The sequence below is a fragment of the Balaenoptera acutorostrata genome, chromosome 15 (assembly GCF_949987535.1).
Source record: "Balaenoptera acutorostrata chromosome 15, mBalAcu1.1, whole genome shotgun sequence".
Classification (NCBI taxonomy): Eukaryota; Metazoa; Chordata; class Mammalia; order Artiodactyla; family Balaenopteridae; genus Balaenoptera; species Balaenoptera acutorostrata.
The window spans coordinates 37,062,390-37,084,179 of NC_080078.1; the positions used below are offsets into that span (position 1 = coordinate 37,062,390).

The following is a 21,790-nucleotide window of genomic DNA, read 5'->3' on the forward strand; positions in this document are numbered from 1 at the left end:
CTTAAGTCCCTGCCAATTTTTAAATTGCAATATAAGACACATATAATAAAACTCACAATTTTAAAGTGTTTAATTCAGTGGTTTATTAGTATATTTGCATACCATCATCAGTATATAATTCCAGAACATCTTCATCACCCCAAAAGAAACCCTGTATCTTTAGCAGTCAACCTCCACCCCCTGACGCTTCCAGTCCCTGGAAAACACTAATCCACTTTCTGTCTCTACAGATTTGTCTATTCTGGATATTTCATACAACATGTGACTTTTATGTCTAACTCCTTTCACTTAGCATGTTTCAACATTCATCCATGTTGTAGCCTATATCAGAATTTCATTTGTTATAGCTAATAATATTCCATTGTATGGATATACCACTTTTTATTCATCCATATAACAGTTGATGGACATCTGAGTTCTTTCTACTTCGGGGCTATTGTGAATAAGGCTGCTATGTACATTCATATGTAAGGTTTTTTGTGGACACGAGCTTTCTATTCTCTTGGGTATATACTTAGCAGAGGAATTGTTGGGCCAAATGGTAATGTTTAACTTTTGCAATTACTGACAAGGTGTTTTCTACAGTGACTGAACAATTTAAATTCCCATCAGCAGTGTATGAGGGTTCTAATTTCTCCACATCCTTGATAACATGTGTTATTATCTTTTTGATTATAGCCATGCTAGGGGAGATAAATGGTATCTCAATGTGTTTTGTTTGGTTGGTTGATTTTTTGTTTTGTTTTGTTTTTTTGGCGGCTTGTAGGATCTTAGTTTCCCAACCAGGGATCAAACCCAGTCCCTCGGCAGTGAGAGCACAGAATCCTAACCACTGGACCACCAGGGAACCAGCTTTTAGTTTTATTGATCTTTGTTATTATTTCCTTTGTTTCTATTTCATTTATTTCTGCTCTGATCTTTATGATTTCTTTCCTTCTACTAACTTTGGGTCTTGTTTGTTCTTCTTTCTCTAGTTCCTTTAGGTGTAAGGTTAGATTCTTTGAGATTCTTGTTTCTTGAGGTAGGGGACTGTATTGCTATAAACTTCCCTCTTAGAACTGCTTTTGCTGCATCCCATAGGTTTTAGATTGTCGTGTTTTCATTGTCATTTGTCTCTAGGTATTTTTTTTATTTCCTCTTTGATCTCTTCAGTGATCTCTTGGTTATTTAGTAACATATTGTTTAGCCTCCATGTGTTTGTTTTTTATGTTTTTTTCCCTGTAATTGATTTCTAATCTCATAGCATTGTGGTTGGAAAAGTTGCTTGATATGATTTCAATTTTCTTAAATTCACCAAGGCTTGATTTGTGACCCAAGATGTGATCTATCCTGGAGAATGCTCTGTGTGTACTTAAGAAAGTGTAATTGCTGTTTTTGGATGGAATGTCCTGTAAATATCAATTAAATCTATCTGGTCTATTGTGTCATTTAAAGCTTGTTTCCTTAATTTTCTGGCTGGATGATCTGTCCATTGGTATATATGAGGTGTTAAAGTCCTCCACTATTATTGTGTTACTGTCGATTTCCTCTTTTATAGCTGTAAGCATTTGCCTTGTGTGTTGAGGTGCTCCTATGTTGGGTGCATATATATTTATAATTTTTATATCTTCTTGGATTGATCCCTTGATCATTATGTAGTGTCCTTCCTTGTCTCTCATAACATTCTTTATTTTAAAGTTTATTTTACCTGATATGAGTATTGCGACTCCAGCTTTCTTTTGATTTCCATCTGCATGGAATATCTTTTTCCATCCCCTCACTTTCAGTCTGTATGTGTCCCTAGGTCTGAAGTGGGTCTCTTGTAGATAGCATATATATGGGTCTTGTTTTTGTATCCATGAAGCAAGCTTGTGTCTTTTGCTTGGAGCATTTCCCTCAATGTGGTTTTGATTTGAATTTCTGTGATGGTTAACGACGTTGATTGCCTTTTTATGTGCTGATTGGCCATTTGTATATCTTATTGTGAGAAATGTCTATTCAAATCCTTCAATATTAAATTCTCTACTACTGAGTCTCTTTCATGTAGTGTTAAGTAATACTTCTTTTTAAAATTTTTTAATAGGTTTTTTGTGGGGTTTTTAAAAAATTTTTAATTTTTGGCTGCGTTGGGTCTTCGTTGTGCATGGGCTTTCTCTAGTTGCAGCGAACGGGGGCTACTCTTCGTTGCAGTGTACAGGCTTCTCATTGCGGTGGCTTCTCTTGTTGCGGAGCATGGGCTCTAGGTACGCGGGCTTCAGTATTTGTGGCATGTGGGCTCAGTAGTTGTGGCTCACGGGCTCTAGAGTGCAGGCTCAGTAGTCGTGGCACATGGGCTTAGTTGTTCCGTGGTATGTGGGATCTTCCCGGGCCAGGGATCCAACCCATGTCTCCTGTATTGGCAGGTGGATTCTTAACCACTGCGCCAACAGGGAAGTCCCCAAGTAATGCTGAAATGAAGTTGCTGATCGTTTTGGGGTTGATGGTTATAAAAATTTGAAACAGGCTTGAAAAAAAAAAACGCTGCGACTTCCCTGGTGGTGCAGTGGTTAAGAATCCGCCTGCCAATGCAGAGGACACAGGGTCAAGCCCTGGTCCAGGAAGATCCCACATGCTGTGGAGCAACTAAGCCCGTGTTTCACAACTACAGAGCCTGAGCTCTAGAGCCCACGTGCTGCAACTACTGAAGCCCATGCGCCTAGAGCCCATGCTCCACAACAAGAGAAGCCACTGCAATGAGAAACCTGTGCACCACAATGAAGAGTAGCCCCTCGCTCACTGCACCTAGAGAGAGCCCACGCACAGCAACGAATACCCAAGGCAGCCAAAAAAAAAAAAAACCCCTTTTGGAAGTTCCCTGGTGGTCCAGTGGTTGACTCCACGCGTACCCTGCAGGAGGCACAGGTTTGATCCCTGTTCAGGGACCTAAGATCCCACATGTCACGTGACACAGCCAAAAAAACAAACAAACAAACAAAACTCTTTTGGCAAATAGGATATAATTGCTTATATACTAAAGTGCCTAAATTTTCATAGGAGTTTGCTTTGTGTCTCAATGTCTTACTGAGAATGTATCTAGGACTTACCTGGGGATGCAGTGATTAAGAATCTGCCTGCCAATTCAGAGGACACGGGTTCAAACTCTGGTCCGGGAAGATCCCACATGCCGCAGAGCACCTAAGCCCGTGCACCACAACTACTGAGCCTGCGCTGTAGAGCCTGCAAACCACAACTACTGAGCCCACGTGCCACAACTACTGAAGCCCACACGCCTAGAGCCTGTGCTCCGCAACAAGAGAAGACACCCCAATGAGAAGCCCGTGCACGGCAGCGAAGAGTAGCCCCCGCTCACCACACTAGAGGAAGCCTGCGTGCAGCAACGAAGACCCAGTGCAGCCAAAAATAAAATAAAATAAAATAAATTTATATTAAAAAAAAAGATAAGATGGAGTGGGAAACTGACCATGGAAAGCCAAACTGCCCAACAAATGAATAACAAAAATATACAAATTGTTTAAACGATGTACAGGAGCCTAGAGAATGCCCACTTCATCCTCAGTCCAGCTTTATTTATTTATTTATTTAGGTTTGGATGTGCCGCGCAGTTTGTGGGAATCCCCGACCAGGGATGGAACCCTGTGCCCCCCTTCAGTGGAAGTGTGGCGTCCTAACCACTGGGCCACGAGGGAAGGTTCCTCCCCCTCACCCCAGCATTCTTTAGAAGCAAAAAGGCTAAGTGAAAATCTCAGCACCTAAAACAATGCCTGGCACGTAGAAAGTGCCCAATAAACATTTGCCCAATGTTGAATGAATAAATGAACATTCCCAGCGCATATCTCTCCAAAAGTTTTAGGAAGCAAACATCCGCAGGTAGAGATAAAGACGGAACCAGTTTTTGGCAGCAGGCTAATGTGTCAATTTGGGAACTGCAGGTGATAAACACTAGTTTATGGCACCAGGAATACTGGTTGCAAATATCCTTTGTTGATTAAGTCGATATTTATAAATGATAAAGTATGGTAAGTTAAATTGGCCATAAAGGGATCTTTCAAAGCAGGTTATACCACACTTCTAGACTATTAGAGCACTAGGTATTGAAGCACAGAATAATTACCTTAGAATAACACCAGAAGAGGATCAAGGTAAGGGGTGGACACCAACCAAGAAAAAGAAGAGAAAATTCCTCATAAAGAGGAAGTATGGTGCCAAATGAGAAAGGAAATAGAAAAGGAGTATTAAATTTCCACTTCATTTTTCATCTTAGCAGTTAGTTAAATGTGATGGGTAATGCTAACAAAAAGAAATATGATCAAGCAGGAATGCTTAGAGGGAAGTGAATTACAATAAATTCTAATTTTTTAGTATTCATTTACACATTATTTCAAGAAAAATAAAGATGAAAACCAATGAAAGTAGGTAAATGAGGGTATTTTGAGCTCCTGGGGAAATGTCGTATATGAACATGTTAGAGAGTACTTACTATTATTATTTTGTTCTTCAGTGGCTTCCAGAAAACCAACAATTAACTACTGCCAATGAACTCTTAACGCGTGAATCACTCTGATGCTTGTTAAAAGTTAGCAGTTGATCATGTAGTTTCAGCTTATTAATAAGTTGGTCTGATCATTACAGGCATCTAGTATTCCTTCTGGACCACCCTCATTATGAGGCATTTGGGTTACCTGTTGTTCTCATAAATGAATACCCCAGCGGGGAGACCAAGAGGGTCCTCTTACAAAGTCACCTTGAGAAGTCGTTGGTCAAGTTCTGGTTGCCCTCTGAGGGAGGGAAAGGAAGCTCCCACGTTCTCAATTAAGCTTGCCTCTTGTGGAGAGAAGGCCTCCACAAGAGGGAGAATTCTTCTTTGAGAATTCTTTCTCAAATATGGTTTAGGGCAGAGACTGTCAAGAATTGTTTATCTCTTATAAATGAAACTATTTATGCATGAAATTTCATAATGTCTGAGACTGGCTTTAAATATTCCAAAACAACCAACCCACTCTCCCCAAGCAAAATAAAAAACAAAAAACTGGAGTCCCTCCCATCAGGAAACTTACGCAAGCCTCTCAGATAGCCTCATCCATTAGAGGGCAGACAGCAGAAGCAAGAAGAACTACAATCCTGCAGCCTGTGGAACAAAAACCACATTCAGAAAGAGAGACAAGATGAAAAGGCAGAGGGCTATGTACCAGATGAAGGAACAAGATAAAACCCAAGAAAAACAACTAAATGAAGTGGAGACAGGCAACCTTCCAGAAAAAGAATTCAGAATAATGATAGTGAAGATGATCCAGGACCTCGGAAAAAGAATGGAGGCAAAGATCGAGAAGATGCAAGAAATGTTTAACAAAGACCTAGAAGAATTAAAGAACAAACAAACAGAGATGAACAATACAATAACTGAAGTGAAAACTACACTAGAAGGAATCAATAGCAGAATAACTGAGGCAGAAGAACGGATAAGTGACCTGGAAGACAGAATGGTGGAATTCACTGCTGTGGAACAAAATAAAGAAAAAAGACTGAAAAGAAATGAAGACAGCCTAAGAGACCTCTGGGACAACATTAAACGCAGCAACATTCGCATTATAGGCGTCCCAGAAGGAGAAGAGAGAGAGAAAGAACCTGAGGAAATATTTGAAGAGATTATAGTCGAAAACTTCCCTAACGTGGGAAAGGAAATAGCCACCCAAGTCCAGGAAGCGCAGAGAGTCCCATAAAGGATAAATCCAAGGAGAAACACACTGAGACACATAGTAATCAAATTGGCAAAAATTAAAGACAAAGAAAAATTATTGAAAGCAGCAAGGGAAAAACGACAAATAACATACAAGGGAACTCCCATAAGGTTAACAGCTGATTTCTCAGCAGAAACTCTACAAGCCAGAAGGCAGTGGCATGATATACTTAAAGTGATGAAAGGGAAGAACCTACAACCAAGATTACTCTACCCGACAAGGATCTCATTCAGATTCGATGGAGAAATCAAAACCTTTACAGACAAGCAAAAGCTAAGAGAATTCAGCACCACCAAACCAGCTCTACAACAAATGCTAAAGCAACTTCTCTAAGTGGGAAACACAAGAAAAGGACCTACAAAAACAAACCCACAACAATTAAGAAAATGGTGATAGGAACATACATATCGATAATTACCTTAAACATGTATGGATTAAATGCTCCAACCTAAAGAAACAGGCTTGCTGAATGGATAGAAAAACAAGACCCATATATATGCTGTCTACAAGAGACCCACTTCAGACCTAGGGACACATACAGACTGAAAGTGAGGGAATGGAAAAAGATATTCCATGCAAATGGAAATCAAAAGAAAGCTGGAGTAGCAATACTCATATCAGATAAAATAGACTTTAAAATAAAGAATGTTACAAGAGACAAGGAAGGACACTACATAATGATCAAGGGATCAATCCAAGAAGAAGATACAACAATTATAAATATATATGCACCCAACACAGGAGCACCTCAATACATAAGGCAACTACTAACAGCTATAAAAGAGGAAATCGACAGTAACACAGTAATACTGGGGGACTTTAACACCTCACTTACACCAATGGACAGATCATCCAAAATGAAAATAACTACGGAAACAGAAGCTTTAAATGACACAATAGACCAGACAGATTTAATTGATATTTATAGGACATTCCATCCAAAAACAGCAGATTACACTTTCTTCTCAAGCGCACACGGAACACTCTCCAGGATAGATCACATCTTGGGTCACAAATCAGGCCTCAGTAAATTTAAGAAAATTGAAATCATATTAAGCATCTTTTCTGACCACAGCGCTATGAGATTAGAAATCAATTACAGGGAAAAAAACGTAAAAAACACAAACACATGGAGGCTAAACAATATGTTACTAAATAACCAAGAGATCACTGAAGAAATCAAAGAGGAAATAAAAAAATACCTAGAGACAAATGACAATGAAAACACGACAATCTAAAACCTATGGGATGCAGCATAAGCAGTTCTAAGAGGGAAGTTTATAGCTATACAAGCCTACTTCAAGAAACAAGAAAAATCTCAAATAAACAATCTAACCTTACACCTAAAGGAAATAGAGAAAGAAGAACAAACAAAACCAAAAGTTAGCAGAAGGAAAGGAATCATGAAGATCAGAGCAGAAATAAATGAAATAGAAACAAAGAAAACAACAGGAAAGATCAATAAAACTAAAAGCTGGTTCTTTGAGAAGATAAAAAAAATTGATAAACCATTAGCCAGACTCATCAAGAAAAAGAGGGAGAGGACTCAAATCATTAAAATTAGAAATGAAAAAGGAGAAGTTACAACAGACACCACAGAAATACAAAGCATCCTAAGAGACTACTACAAGCAACTCTATGCCAATAAAATGGACAACCTGGAAGAAATGGACAAATTCTTAGAAAGGTATAACCTTCCAAGACTGAACCAGGAAGAAATAGAAAATATCAACAGACCAATCACAAGTAATGAAATTGAAACTGTGATTTAAAATCTTCCAACAAACAAAAGTCCAGGACCAGATGGCTTCACAGGTGAATTCTAACAAACATTTAGAGAAGAGCTAACACCCATCCTTCTCAAACTCCTCCAAAAAATTGCAGAGGAAGGAACACTCCCTAACTCATTCTATGAGGCCACCATCACCCTGATACCAAAACCAGACAAAAATACTACAAAAAAAGAAAATTACAGACCAATATCACTGATGAATATAGATGCAAAAATCCTCAACAAAATACTAGCAAACAGAATCCAACAACACATTGAAAGGATCATACACCATGATCAAGTGGGATTTATCCCAGGGATGCAAGGATTGTTCAATATACGCAAATCAATCAATGTGATACACCATATTATCAAATTGATGAATAAAAACCATATGATCATCTCAATAGATGCAGAAAAAAAAAACTGGAGGAGATAAATGACAAAAGTTGGCAAAATTGTTAAAGCCTATATAGGGGTTTGTCATATTAATTTCTCTACTTTAAATATGTTGATAATTTCTGTAATGAAAGTTTTTTTAAAATTAATTAATTCATTAATGTTTGGCTGCATTGCTGCTCGCAGGCTTTCTCTAGTTGTGGTGAGCGGGGGCTACTCTTTATTGCTGAGCGTGGGCTTTCTCTAGTTGCACTGAGTGGGGGCTACTCTTTGTTGTGGTGTGCAGGCTTGTCATTGCGGTAGCTTCTCTTGTTGCGGAGCACGGGCTCTAGGCACGTTGGCTTCAGTAGTTGTGGCGCTCAGGCTTAGCTGCTCCATGGCATGTGGGATCTTCCCCGACCAGGGCTTGAAGCCGTGTCCCCTGCGTTGGCAGGTGGATTCTTAACCACTGCGCAACCAGGAAAGCCCCATAATGAAAGCTTTTAAATAGGTATATATAAGAACATTGTTCCTCTCCTAAATATATTATCTTAAATCAGGTATTGTTCTATGTATTAGAATGATTTCTGTTACAATGAACAGAAACCCCAATCACACTGGTTTAAACAATAAGAGGAAACGTATAGATTTATGTCGCTAAAAAGTCCTGGTCAATTCTAGGTGTCAGGTGATTCTTGATCCTACCGCTCAGAGGTGTCTCTAAAACCTGAGTATTTATCACTCTGCTCTGCCTTCAATGGTGTTAGTTTCATCCTAAGGTTCACATCTCTCCTATTTCAAGAAGACTATCAACATCTACTGGGTTACATATGTCATCCAGCAAGTGCTGGATCTGTTCTAGCATTTCCAACAAGACAGGCCAGGTTATGCTGCAGAAACACACAGCATCAACATCGCAGTGATTTAACGCAACAAAAGTTTATTTCTTATCCCTACAAAATCCATTATAGGTCTGGGAGACTCTCTGGAACAGATACCCCTCCCCAATGTGGGGGGCTCGGCATTCCAGACTGTTGTGACTTGTGACCCCTCTCTCTGTATGTGCTTATATGACTGAGGCAGGAAAAGACAGCATTAGAGAGTCCTGCACCAAAAAATAAACGCTTAAGCTGAGGAGAGTTCTGCCCACAACCCACTGCTCAAAACTATCTCAGGATCCTGTCTAACTGCAAGGAGAAAAGAGTCTAACCACTCCCTTCTTACTGTTCACTAGGATACAAGCTCCATGAGGATATGCATTTTGTCTCCTTGTCCACTACTATATCCTTAGTTTAGAAGACTACCTGGGCACATAATAGGCCCTCATTAACTTGAATGAATGAATGCAGTGTCAGCAAGAAATCCACATGTATATCTTGGGAGAAGAAACAAAGTCCCAGGGGTGTAAGGCTGAGACTGTCGGGTAAGATCTATGCAGACCAGAGCTGCAGAGCTGGCTGAGCTTAAGAAATAAGCACGTTGGTATACTGGTACAGATCATCTTAGAGAAGAAAATGAAATCCTGCTGACAGCGGCAGACCAAAACCTCAGGTGACTTACACCATAAAGCACTGAAGCCAAGGACCAAATCAACCAAGCAAACCACCACCACGAGTGCTCAGCTCCTGGAAAGAGCTGCAACAGCCACAAATGCATCTGCTCCTTGAATGTAGTCAGTCCACCCAACATACCACTGGGGACCAGGGGAAAGGGAAGGACACGCACACTGACTGAGACCCTGCTATTGCCCAGGCCATTAGGTGCTTTTCCTTCATCAATCCCTCTAATCCCCAGAAAAAACCTGAGTTGAGTGTTATCTCTATTTCATATGGAAACTGGAGATTTAAGAGTGTTTCAGTAACCAGTCAAGAAACAGGAATGTTTTACAAGCTAGAAATAGAAATAGATACGATACAATGTCATCCAGGCTGGCTGGGCAGGGACAACATACAGATGAGTCCTACTAATCCTGCCCTCAGGCCTGACTGATGCAGCTAAGTGACAGCCAACAGACCCACTAGCTATGGGGTCTTAACAAGCCTCTGGATCTCTTTCGAGCCTTATTTCCTTGTTTAACTCCTTTCCTGATTACACCTAGATGCTCTATCAGGAACACACCAGCATCACTGTTGTAGATAAAAGGTGGAGCTACAAGAAAATCCACAGCCTACAGAGGTTTTCAGCAATCTATCAAATGTGTACACTAAGGCTGTTACATGATACGATGGAGAAAACAGAAGGATGACCCTTCCTGTTTAACAGTTACAGTGTAAGTCAACCAACACAGATGTGTATTTGTCCGTCCTTGCCTACCACTCAGCATCCTCTCCCAAATCTTTGCTTTTGGGAACTGGTCTCCTGCTCACTGGATTCCCAGAGTAACATGCCCTGTGACCCACAGGATCCTGGTGCAGTAAACACTCCAGTTCCCAGACAAATATAACCCTCTCCTTGTTCTTAATGATATACAAAAGCCAAGTTAAAATGCAAACAGATAAAAACCTGAGAAGGTGATCCTGAATTGCCATTAATTTCCATTTAGACCTTGGAAAAGTGCTCATTTTCATGGCTGTTTTATCCTATTGATATTGTGACCTAAGTAAACAGTCTAGTTTCTTTTACTCGAGAAAATTCTTCTTTACATGGCTAAAGATTCCAACTCGTTTCCATAATATCTCCTTCTTAGAGGTGCTCTCCCTTTTCCATCCACCACCAGAGAGGCATACAATAGTGATTAGTTCACCTGGGCAGATTCCCTATTGGTGAAGTAAATATGATTTCATCACAGTAAAAACTGTTCTAATAGGATTCAAGAGCTGAATTTGCTAAAAAGTTAAAAAAGGAACTCAAACAATGTCCAAATTTGTGAACAGTACCCGATGATAGGACAATTAAGAAAATCCAATTTGATTCTTCAAAAATTTTACATTAGAATTCATTTCTGCCCATGAGATTATTGAAATTGGTAAACCTGGAAGACAATGGTATGCAATTAAACATCATATTATTGCTTTCTGTTTTGGAAGACCATGCTACAAATGTTTCTAACATGTATGTTTAAGAGTGGCTGGGGAAATCAATGCAAACCAACAATATTCACCTCTGTGACCACAGAAGAATTCATGGCTGCATCCACTATTTGAAGCTGAATTTGTTATTTTGCCAAATACAATCCCAAAACAGCTTTCCCCTTTACTCTGAATGTTCTTAGAACACCTCTCCTGTTAAGGAATTCCCTGAAAGTTTTTAGTAAAAACAGCAAGTAGTACAACTACTAACACATTCCCTGCAGACTCAACCTTGATTCCTTCTGTGAAACATGTTTATTTCCCAAAGTTTCCTGATGAAAAATTCCACTGATGAAAAATTCTTCATGCTTCATAATTTTGTACTTTTCATAACTTTAAGGTCAAGCTCCACTTGGTGAATTTCTTCAGACTGAGGACACTGAAAAAGCTTCCCTTTACTGGTGGAGTTTCTGGTGTCTAAGAAGGCTTGAGCGTCTGCTGAAGTTTCTCCTGCATGTGCTACAGGTATAAGGCTGCTCACCTGTGTGAGTTCTCCGGTGTTTAATAAGGTGGGAATTTTGACTGAATTTTTTTCCACATTCATGACATGTAAAGGGCTTCTCTCCAGTGTGAGTTCTTTGGTGTGTGTGGAGATTTGTATTTTGACTGAAGCTTTTCCCACACCATGAGCATTTATATGGTTTTATTCCTTGGTGTGTTGTTAAGTGCTTATTAAGATCTGAACTCCATCTAAACCTCTTATCACACTGCTGACATTTATACGGTTTCTCTTCAGTGTGAATTCTTTGGTGCTTAATAAGGTCAGAGCTAACTCTGAAGCTTTTCCCACATTCCTGGCATTTAAAAGGCTTCTCTCCTGCACGTTCTTTTTTGTGAAGATCCATAAGTTTCAGCAGCTCTTGTTTCCAGGTTGAAAGTTTCTTTTTTTTCTTCACTGGAAAATCTCGATGCCATTTCCCCACCCTATGCACATCACCATGATTTTCTTTGCCCATAGTTTTCTGGGGGACTTTCAATCTGGCCTTTTTTGATGCTATATCTACTGGTGCTTGTATTTCTAAGTCAGAAAGACATAGAGGCTGAAGATTTTCAGTGTCATTTTTGAGCTTTAGCCCTGCTGGAATAAACATAAGAAACAGCTAACTATATGACAGAGCAAGAAAGCCACAGTAATGAGGAGAAAAATTGGATGAACACTAATTTTTTAAAAAAACAGATAAGCAGAACTGTAAAATATTAAGCCCTTGTAAAAGTTCCTATTAAGGCACATTTCCTTTCTTCTGATGGTGTACCTACCTGTAGGCAGCTCTCCAGAATTGTCCTTGAACCCCAGGGATCTTTGAACCCACGGCTCTTCCCCTTGCTCTAGACAGGAGATCACTTTAGGTTTGGGGAGCACAAATAATGCTGTGAAATAGAAAAACTGAGGTCAAGGATAGGTAACAACAATAGTCCACTAATTCCAGACTATTTCAGCAAGAGCAAAGGATACTTTAACAGTCTGCAACACCAAATGGTTAAATGGATAGACTCATATCTGGTATCAGGTTCATAACATACTTCATTTGTGGGTGGATATGCAAAGTAGAGACTGAGAAATAAACCTAAGCTGGACCAATGAAAAGGATATAGGGCATGGGAATCCAGTGCATGATCCCCATCTTCTGCTACCAAGAATACCCCATATTCTACTAAGGTAGGACCAAACTGCAAAGGCTGTAGGAAATATACCTGGGCCTATTACGTCTTTAGGAAGACTCATACTGGATAAGGCCAGGTCTAGGGGAGTCAATGTGAAGGTCAGTGGGCTGGGTATCATAAACACAAGTGATTCCTCTTATACTATAGCAACTTTCAATTTAGCTCTCAGGTACCAGGCACTGGACCAGGAAAGATTTCTACCATTGCCAGAGCTCACTGGTTCACATCCAGGTGGAGGAAACAGACCAGAATTACTTAGTGGACTTTCTCTAAATCATATTGCCAAGTATGGAAAGTATTCATCACTCAGTCATTCAATACATATGTGCTGAGTGGCTATGGTGCACCAGACACCCTCTATGTGCTAAGGATACAGTGGTGAATAAGCCAAACCCCCTGATCTCACAGAGCTTATCTTCTAGTGCAGAGTGAGACAATCTAACATTAATAAACAAGCAAATAAAATGTCAGGAAGTGATAAATGTTTTGAAGAAAACTAAAGCAGGGTAAGAGAACATTTAAGATTCTGCTTCTGTGAAGATATTTTAGATAAGGCTGTATGAAAAGCCTCTTTTCGAAAGTGATATCTGAGCAGAACCCTAAAATGAGAATTTTACCATGTGGCAGAAACGTGGGCCAGGAAGAGGGAAGGGGAAAGAAATGAGCACATCAAGTCCATGAAACAGCAAGATGAGCAGTGTGAACAAAGAGGCCAGAGCAAGGGCACGAGAGGCAGGAGATGACAGCAGGCTGGTGAGGAGGGGCCAGATTTTGGAGGGTCCTGAGAGCCTTGGTAAGGAATTTGGATTTATTCTGAACCTTATGAGAAGTTATTGCAAGGTTTTGAAGCAAAAACTGTCATGATCTGATCAGGTTTTTAAAAGACTCTGGCTGTCATGTAGAAAACAGACTGAGAGGGCAGGAGTGGTGGCAGTTGGTGCCAGTTAGAAAGTACTGAGGTGGACCTTGATAGAGATGTTGCTGGCTGAGACCAGGATGCTAACACAAGAAGCTGAGACATGATCAGACTCAGGCTACACTGTGAAGGTGGAGCCAAGAGTGATGTGTTAGACTTAGTGGGGTATTACGGCAAGATCAAGGTAAAGGATGACTGGATGTTTCTTGCTCTGAGCAAGTGGATGAGTGGGTATTCCTTTTACGGAGATGATAAGGGCAAGATGTAAGGGCAAGTTTGGAGGGAAGGAGAGATCAAGAATTCCAAATAGTGTAAGGAATGTGTACTTGGAAAAAGCTCCCTGGTGATCTTTTCCCTGCCTACACCATCTAGTTGAGAACCAGTCAGCTACTAGAACAGAGACTCCCTCACAGGGGTGCATTCTCAGTACGCCAACAACAGGATAGATTAGTCCACTCCTATGCAAACGGAAGGGGAGAATCTTTACCTAGAGAGATGACAGTCTCATAGTTTTCTTGCATTACATCATTGTAGAGGGCCTTCTGAGTGGGATCCAGTAACTCCCATTCTTCCTTGGAAAAATACATGGTCACTTCTTCAAATGTCAACAAGCTCTAAAGAAGAGAATGGGCTTTAGCTCAGTACTTGCCACTACAGAAGTAGCCCAACCTTCTGAGCCATCAACTGCATGGTAAGCCAGTCACTAAAGGAACTAACAGCACATGAATTTTTTTTAAGTGGGAAGGCAGAAAGGAAGTAGGCAAGGGATCAGCAAATAGCCTGGGAGGTGCCCAGTTCTTGAGTGGGATCATCTGGGTTAACACACCTCTGTGCACCTGCTGGGCAGTGTGGGTCAAGGGCAGCAGGGAGAGGTAGCCCTAAGAAGCTGGAAAGCACAGCTCACCTGGGACTCAGGCAAGACGAGCTCAGGTGCCACTGTCCAGTCTTTGGCACTTGTCTGCTCAGGAAAGGCCAGGAACTGGTGAGCAGGCACCGCTGTGGAAGAGTGAGAGGAAATTTCTCTCCCTTCTGTCTTTGAACATCCTAGGCTCAGTTCTGAAATATAGAAGATCCTGATCTTTCAGTAGAAATGGAACACTTTACAAGTGTTATGTGGTACCTAGAAGTGGCTATCTCATTTTAAACAAGAATCAAGCATCTACTAGCCCCTAAGATGGGTTTCCCAGTTGACTCTCTTCAGTTTTCATGAGTGAAGTCAATAAAAGGAAGTCTTGCTTTTTCCTTACATGACATGAATTCTCCTGAGTTGGACAAAAATTAGAGGTGTTGGAAAATGTAGTACTGAGTCCAGTGTGCCAAGTAAAGGAAATGCAAAGGTAGAAATGAGCTTGGTGAGTTCAAGAAACAGCAAGAAGGGTTTCCCTGGTAGTGCAGTGGTTAAGAATCCCCCTGCCGGGCTTCCCTGGTGGCGCAGTGGTTGAGAATCTGCCTGCCAATGCAGGGGACACGGGTTCAAGCCCTGGTCTGGGAAGATCCCACATGCCGCGGAGCAACGAGGCCCGTGAGCCACAACTACTGAGCCTGCGCGTCTGGAGCCTGTGCTCCGCTACAAGAGAGGCCGCGATAGTGAGAGGCCCGCGCACCACAATGAAGAGTGGCCCCCACTTGCCACAACTAGAGAAAGCCCTCGCACAGAAATGAAGACCCAACAGCCATAAATAAATAAATAAATAAATAAAGGAGTTCCTTTAAAAAAAAAAAAAAATCCACCTGCCAATGCAGGGGACACGGGTTTGAGCCCTGGTTCAGGAAGATCCGACATGCCATGGAGCAACTAAGCCCATGCGCCACAACTACTGAGCCTGTGCTCTAGAGCCCGCGAGCCACAACTACTGAGCCCATGCGCCACAACTACTGAAGCCCGCGGCCCTAGAGCCCGTGCTCCGCAACGAGAAGCCACCGCAATGAGAAGCCCATGCACTGCAGCGAAGAGTAGCCCCCGCTCGCAGCAACTAGAGAAAGCCTGCATGCAGCAATGAAGACCCAACACAGCCAAAATTAAATAAATAAATAAATAAATAAATTTATATATTAAAAAAAAAAGAAACAGCAAGAAGACCAGTGTGGCTAAAGAGGACTGAGCAGGGCAGGAGTGGCAGGAGATGAGGGCAGGAAGGTGAGGAGGGGCCAGAACTTGGGGGGTCCTGGGTGCCTCTACAAGGAGTTTGGATTCATTCTGAATGTGTGAAAAGTCACAGTCAGGTTTTGATGCAGAGAAATGTCCTGATATGATCCAGTTTTTAAAAGATTCTGGCTGTGCTCTGCGGAAAACAGCCTGCGGGAGGGGAGGAATGGTGGCAGGGGGTGCCAGATAGAAAGTGCTGAGGTGGACCTTGTTAGAGATGCCGCTGGCTTACACCACGATGCTAAAGCACAGCAGGCTGAGACTTGGTTGGACTCAGGCTACACGGTGAAGGTGGAGCCAAGAGGACTAGTGATGCAGTAGTACTACTGGGGTATGATAAGATCGGTGTAAAGGATGACCAAGTTTTCTGGGCTAAAATATTGGGTGAATGGCGGTGTCCTTTGTGGAGATGGGAAAGTTAAGAGAAGAGCAATTTGGAGGGAAAGAAGGCAGGAAGGATCAAGATTTAGGATAAGGAATGATCATGTGCACTGGGAAAAAGCCCCCTGGTGATCTGGATATACCTTTTCCCTGCCTACACCATCTAGTTGAGAACCAGTCAGCTACTAGAACAGAGACTCCCTCACAGGGGTGCATTCTCAGTACGCCAACAACAGGACAGATTACTCCACTCCTATGCAAAGGGAAGGGGAGAACCTTTACCTAGAGAGATGACAGTCTCATAGTTTTCTTGCATTACATCATTGTAGAGGGCCTTCTGAGTAGGATCCAGTAACTCCCATTCTTCTTGGGAAAAATACATGGCCACTTCTTCAAATGTCAACAAGCTCTAGAGAAGAAAATGGGCTTTAGCTCAGTACTTGCCACTTCAAAAGGAGCCCAACCTTCTAAGCCATCAACTGCATGGTACGCCAGTCACAAAAGGAACTAACAGCATTTGATTTTTAAAAAGTGAGAAGGCAGAAAGGAAGGAGGCAAGGGATCAACAAACAAGTGCCCCAAATCCTGGGGAACATCTGGACTAACAGCTCTGAACACCTGCTGGGGAGCGTGGGTCAAGGGCAGCAGGGAAAGGCAGCCCTAAAAAGCTAGAAAGCACAGCTCACCTGGGACTCAGGCAAGATGAGCTCAGGTGCCACTGTCCAGTCTTTGGTGTTTGTCTGCTCAGGAAAGGCTAGGATCCGGTGAGCAGACACTGCTGTGGGTGAAGGAGAGCCACAGGAAATCTCTCTCGCTTCTGTTTCTGAATATCTTAGGCTCATTTCTAAAATACAGAAGACCTTAAGTTTTTCAGTATTGATGAGACACCTTTACAAGTGTATGGTGCCCAGAAATGGCCTTCTCCTTGTTAATGAGAACCAAGTATCTACCAGCCTCTAAACAGATTCCCCAGTTTTCATGAGCAAAATTAACAAAAGGAAAAACCCTTTTTATTTTCCTCTCATGACACAAATTGTTCAGAGTTAGACAAAGCTTAAACATATTTGAAAATGATGTACTCAGGGACTCCAGTATACAGTAGGAGATTTTAATCATTTATTACTTCTTTCCTGGTACACAATTTTCTTCACATTCCGCCACTGACAACCCATTTCTGATCCCAATTCCTTCTGTATTTTATGAGGACAAGGTGGGCTCGACCCTCTCCACTTTTCTAAAAAACTGAGTTCCCAGTGTTATTACCAGGGTTCTGTGGTTTGGAGATTTCTGTATCTTAGGCCAACCCCCACCTTCACCCACACCTGGTCTGCTCTACCATAACCTGGGGGGCATCCTAATTGCTAACGTGGCTGCATTAGTAGATCCACAGGGCAGGGCAACCAGAAAGTGCTCACACGTTCTGGCTTAAATTACTATCGCAGCTCCCAGGAGAAGGAAAGTAACGTGAAGCTCCTTACCCCTCTCACATACGGGCTCAGTTTCTTTGTGGGTATTCCTGATCAGCAGCTCTTGTAGACTCTGGTGTGTATTCCAAAATTCTTCATCCTGGGACATGCCCACTTGCTGGGCCTCTGCTGGCTTCAGCTTGAAGCCTAGGGCCTCTGCTGTTTCTCCCAAGAGCACTGCCTCCTTTCCCAGCTCATGGTCTGTAACCTAGAAATAATGCCCATCCTTGTTACCATGGAACTTACTTTTGGTTTGGGAGTTGGTGGGAGAGAGAGGAAAAAGCAGAGTGCAAACTGTGGGAAGGAGACACTAAAGGAAATGTCACAGAGACTTAAAAGAGATACGGGACCACCAATTTTCCACAGAACTATACACAAAATATAGGAAAACTGGCAGAAGAGGAAAAAAGGTGTGGTTACTGCCAGCCCTCCAAGACAGCAGCCCCCACCCTCTGCATCCAGCCCAGCTCAGACCACTAACAGGGTTGCACAGGCCACCTGTTCTCATGCTGCCTTGACAGACTTTCTCTCCCAACTTAGATTCTTGCCTTAGTGGTTTCCTGTCCTCTAACTCTCTCAAAAGATTAAGGAATTGAATTTAAAAGTTGTCCTGTCAACCAGATTTTCCACATGGCCAGGGAAGAGTCTCACAGAGGATTGGGATGAAATGGAGAAAAAAGTGGGAGGAAGGAGCCAGGGCTCTGGGTTTCCCTGATGGCGCAGTGGTTAAGAATCCGCCTGCCAATGCAGGGGACACGGATTTGAGCCCTGGTCCAGGAAGATCCCACATGCCAGAGAGCAACGAAGCCCGTGCGCCACAACTACTGAGCCTGGGCTCTAGAGCCCAAGAGCCACAACTACTGAAGCCCACGCGCCTAAAGCCCATGCTCCGCAACATGAGAAGCTACCGCAATGAGAAGCCTGCGCACCACAACGAAGAGTAGCTCCCGCTCGCCGCAACTAGAGAAAGCCTGCACACAGCAAGGAAGACCCGATGCTGCCAAAAGTTAAAAAAAAAAAAAAAGAGGGTCAGGGCTCCCACCTATCCTCAAATGATTATGACACAAAACATGTGCCCTCCCGGTATTCTCAGCAGGCCTGTGAAGCCAGCTGGTATGCTGCCACCTGCCCAAGGGCATGCCCTGGATCCCCGCTCACAGCACAGCCAAGGAACAACCACTGAGGGAGGGCAGTGGAGGCCCTTGTCTACGGTACAGAGGACACTATCCCTCACGCTCTTTCTTCTCTCAGCTACTCTGTTGGGATTTCCAAATCTTTCTTTCCCTGTTTTCTTTCTACTTTTTCTCTTCCTGGGCAGTCTTCCTCTAGTTGTTTGGTTTCTCCCTCTCTTTCGTATCTTCACTCTCCTTTGGTCTCTGAGAATTACTCCTTTTTTGGATCTGTCCTGTCCTCTCCAACTCCTTATTGCCTTTTGTTTGTTTCTAAGAATTTGAGGCCCATCTCCTTCGCCAAGTCAGACTAGGCTCATTACCCTCAACACACCCTGGCTCCAAAGAGGGCCAAAAGCAACTCTCTCCCTAAGGCCAGGGAAGCCTCTCTCAGGATCTCTGAATCGTATGCACTGACTATGGCTGTGGATCTGTGCTTTCGCATCCTGCTTTACATGTCCTAAAGGGACAACAGAAGTTACCTATTTCACTTTATTTCTCAATTAATTGCCCCAGTACATCGACCATCACCCTATTTCACTGTACACAACAGGAATCTTTCTTCTCACCCCATTCCTCATTTGACCAGATTCCCTCTGCAAGTGTTCTACCAGGACCACAGCCTCCTCGATGCTCTGTAGATGGTGCTTCTTTATGCAGGTCTGGGTGTCCCTGGGCAGAATGGACAGGAACTGCTCTAGCACCACAAGTTCCAAGATCTGCTCTTTTGAATGAATCTCTGGCCTCAGCCACCGACGGCATAATTCCAGAAGCTGGTCAACAGCCTCCCGGGGTCCAGCTGCTTCATGATAGAGGAAGCTCCGGAAATGCTGGTGAGACCTCTCAGGACTGAGACTGTCCGTTTGGGGGGCATATTTCTTATGCTGACTGGAGCTCCCTGTCACAGGTCCCTTGGTCTCCCACCGAGTCCTGATCTGAGGGTTCAAGTATTCAGCCACCTTCAGATCTATGGTCATCATTCTTCTTGAGGAACAATTCTGCTCCTGTATTGGACACACCTCCAGCACTACCTCTGACAACTGAGGCCCACTCTGGTCTGGAACAAAATCAATAAAAGGATCTTCTTCCTAAGGCATTGAGGGCAGAAAAAAGTGCATGTCAGTAAGAAAGTCACACGAACTTTACTACTTGTTACTTATTATGAGAGAACATGAACTTTAAAAATCTACTGCCAGGCCCTTGTTTCTCTCCTTTTCTTTCTATTATTCAACAGAATACAGCACAGCTTATTAAAGACAAATGCCAATAAATAACTTTGCCTTAAAAAAAAAAATCAGGAAAGGTTGGTGGGTGAAAAAACTAGTACCCACTGGCTCCAAGGAGTTTGGGGATTATCCAAAGATTTAATTGATGCACTTCCTATGCCATCCTCTCCTTGTAAAGGAAAGATCAGGAGAATATTCTGAGTTTCTCTTAAATTTCAACATATCGTCCTAGTCTGTCTTCAGTAAGAGGGTACAACTTCTATGACCTTTATCCTTTTGGGAAGATGGAAGCCTTCATTTCCTGGACCATTTGAGGTGCTCCTTTCCATTGTGTGAAAACTGGCAGGAGAGCTGAAACAATGAGACCAGAGTAGAAGAAAAGTAATTCAGAAAAATGGAGACTTATTCTTCTCAAAAGCATCCCCCAATTAAGTAACTAGTTGCTCTACATTTGTCTTGGCATTTCTTTGCAAGACATATAAAGAGCACCATGCAGAAGATGTATACCTGTATAATTTTTCTTTCCTTTCCAAATTCACTTATTTATGTATGTATGTATTTATGTATGTATGTATGTATGTATGGTTGTGTTGGATCTTTGCTGCTGCGCATGGGCTTTCTCTAGTTGCAACGACTGGGGCCACGCCCCATTGTGGAGCATAGGCTCTAGGCGCTCCGGCTTCAGTAGTTGTGGCTCGCGGGCCCCAGAGCGCAGGCTCAGCAGTTGTGGCCCATGGGCTTAGCTGCTCCGCCGCACGTGGGATCCTCCCGGAGAAGGGCTGGAACTGTGTCCCCTGCATTGGCAGGCTGATTCCCAACCACTGTGCCACGAGGGAAGTCCTATACCTGTATTTCTAACTTCTCGTTACTTGACCTAGGAAAAATTACAGCTGATCCTTGTTCACAAAATGTTTATCCAAATGTCAATTGGAAAAAAAAGGACAGCATGTTAGTTGGTGATGATTACATTCGGCTGCTACCTTTCTCCAGGGCTCATTTAGACCTCTAAGCGAGGCTGAGGAGAGCTTCGTGAGGCTCACTTTCCCTGAGGTGATCCAGCAGAAAGGACACCGAAATTCTGCCCAGGAAGCCACGATGTTCACAGACGGCCGGCCCCCGATGGCTCTGAGGTGCTGGGGACACTTCCCAGGCTTTTGCATCAGAGGAAGCTGATCTGACTGAGGCTGGACCGCCCGTTTCTCCCGCAGTAACATCAGCCAGTAAAGGAAACGCCGGCGGAGGCGGGAAAGTGGACACGACCGCCCTAGCGCGCCCGCGAGCACTGTGCCTGCGGGCAGTGTCCGAGCGGGCTCCCGCCGCGCGGCCCCGGGCGCCGCCCGCACAAACTTTGGAGAGAGCGGCCTCACGAGCCTGACGGCGGGCCTCGCCCCAGGCAGTCCTGTCGCCCGGCTCGGAAACACCACCGGCCGCTGTGCAGCGGCCCCGAGCAGCGGCTGGCGTCTCTCGGGGGCTCCGGAGCCGGCGCCGAAGCGGAAGCCACTTCTAGGTTACCTCGGACGGCTTGGCTTCGTGGAGGCCGCTACCTCTTCCCGGGGCTCTACCACAAGTCGCCGCCGGCCCGGCCACCGCTCTAAGGAGGACAGCTCCCCGCCACGCGCCACTCAGGGGCGGGCCCCCAGGCCCCGGGGTTTGGGAGCGCAGGTCGGGCACTATTTAGACCCACCCGGCCCCCCTACCCCACCTGAAATCCTCCCTGCGCAGCGACCCGCGCTCCAACCGGAGGCAGAAGTGACGCGCTTCCGGGAGGACCCGCTCAGCCCCGGCTGGGTCCGTGAGCACCGCCGCTCCAGGCCGCGCTGCGCGACCGGCCTCCTGCCCGGGTTCAGCCCTGGCGGCAAGAAAGAGTTAAGTCCACCGAGTCTCCAGGCCCGC

The 21,790-nt window shown here is 43.6% G+C and overlaps 1 protein-coding gene across 2 annotated transcripts; it reads right to left on the reverse strand.

Moving 5' to 3' along the window:
- Positions 1-2,349: 2,349 nt before the first annotated feature.
- LOC102999455 (zinc finger protein 75D-like) lies at positions 2,350-21,629 on the reverse strand. 2 transcript variants are annotated; one of them, XM_057529876.1, is made up of 9 exons: positions 20,878-21,629; positions 19,241-19,759; positions 17,515-17,710; positions 16,723-16,880; positions 16,319-16,445; positions 14,414-14,565; positions 13,997-14,123; positions 12,189-12,299; positions 2,350-12,006 (listed from the first exon to the last, which is right to left on the reverse strand). In XM_057529876.1, exons 1-9 carry the CDS (start codon positions 21,109-21,111, stop codon positions 11,327-11,329), a joined length of 2,304 nt encoding a protein of 767 aa, XP_057385859.1. In that variant the 5' UTR covers positions 21,112-21,629; the 3' UTR covers positions 2,350-11,326. The 2 variants fall into 2 exon arrangements, with proteins under 2 accessions (XP_057385859.1, XP_028022180.2); XM_028166379.2 differs by having other exon boundaries at positions 2,350-12,009.
- Positions 21,630-21,790: the final 161 nt, after the last annotated feature.

Excerpts from the sequence above, each read along its gene's own strand:
- LOC102999455 (XM_028166379.2), bottom strand. The coding sequence starts at position 21,111 with ATGTTACTGCGGGAGAAACGGGCGGTCCAGCCTCAGTCAGATCAGCTT. Across the intron at positions 19,760-20,877 it reads TAAATGAGCCCTGGAGAAAG|GAAGAAGATCCTTTTATTGA; the intron begins GTAGCAGCCGAA and ends TCAATGCCTTAG. Across the intron at positions 16,881-17,514 it reads TGAGCCCGTATGTGAGAGGG|AAATGAGCCTAAGATATTCA; the intron begins GTAAGGAGCTTC and ends TCTGTATTTTAG.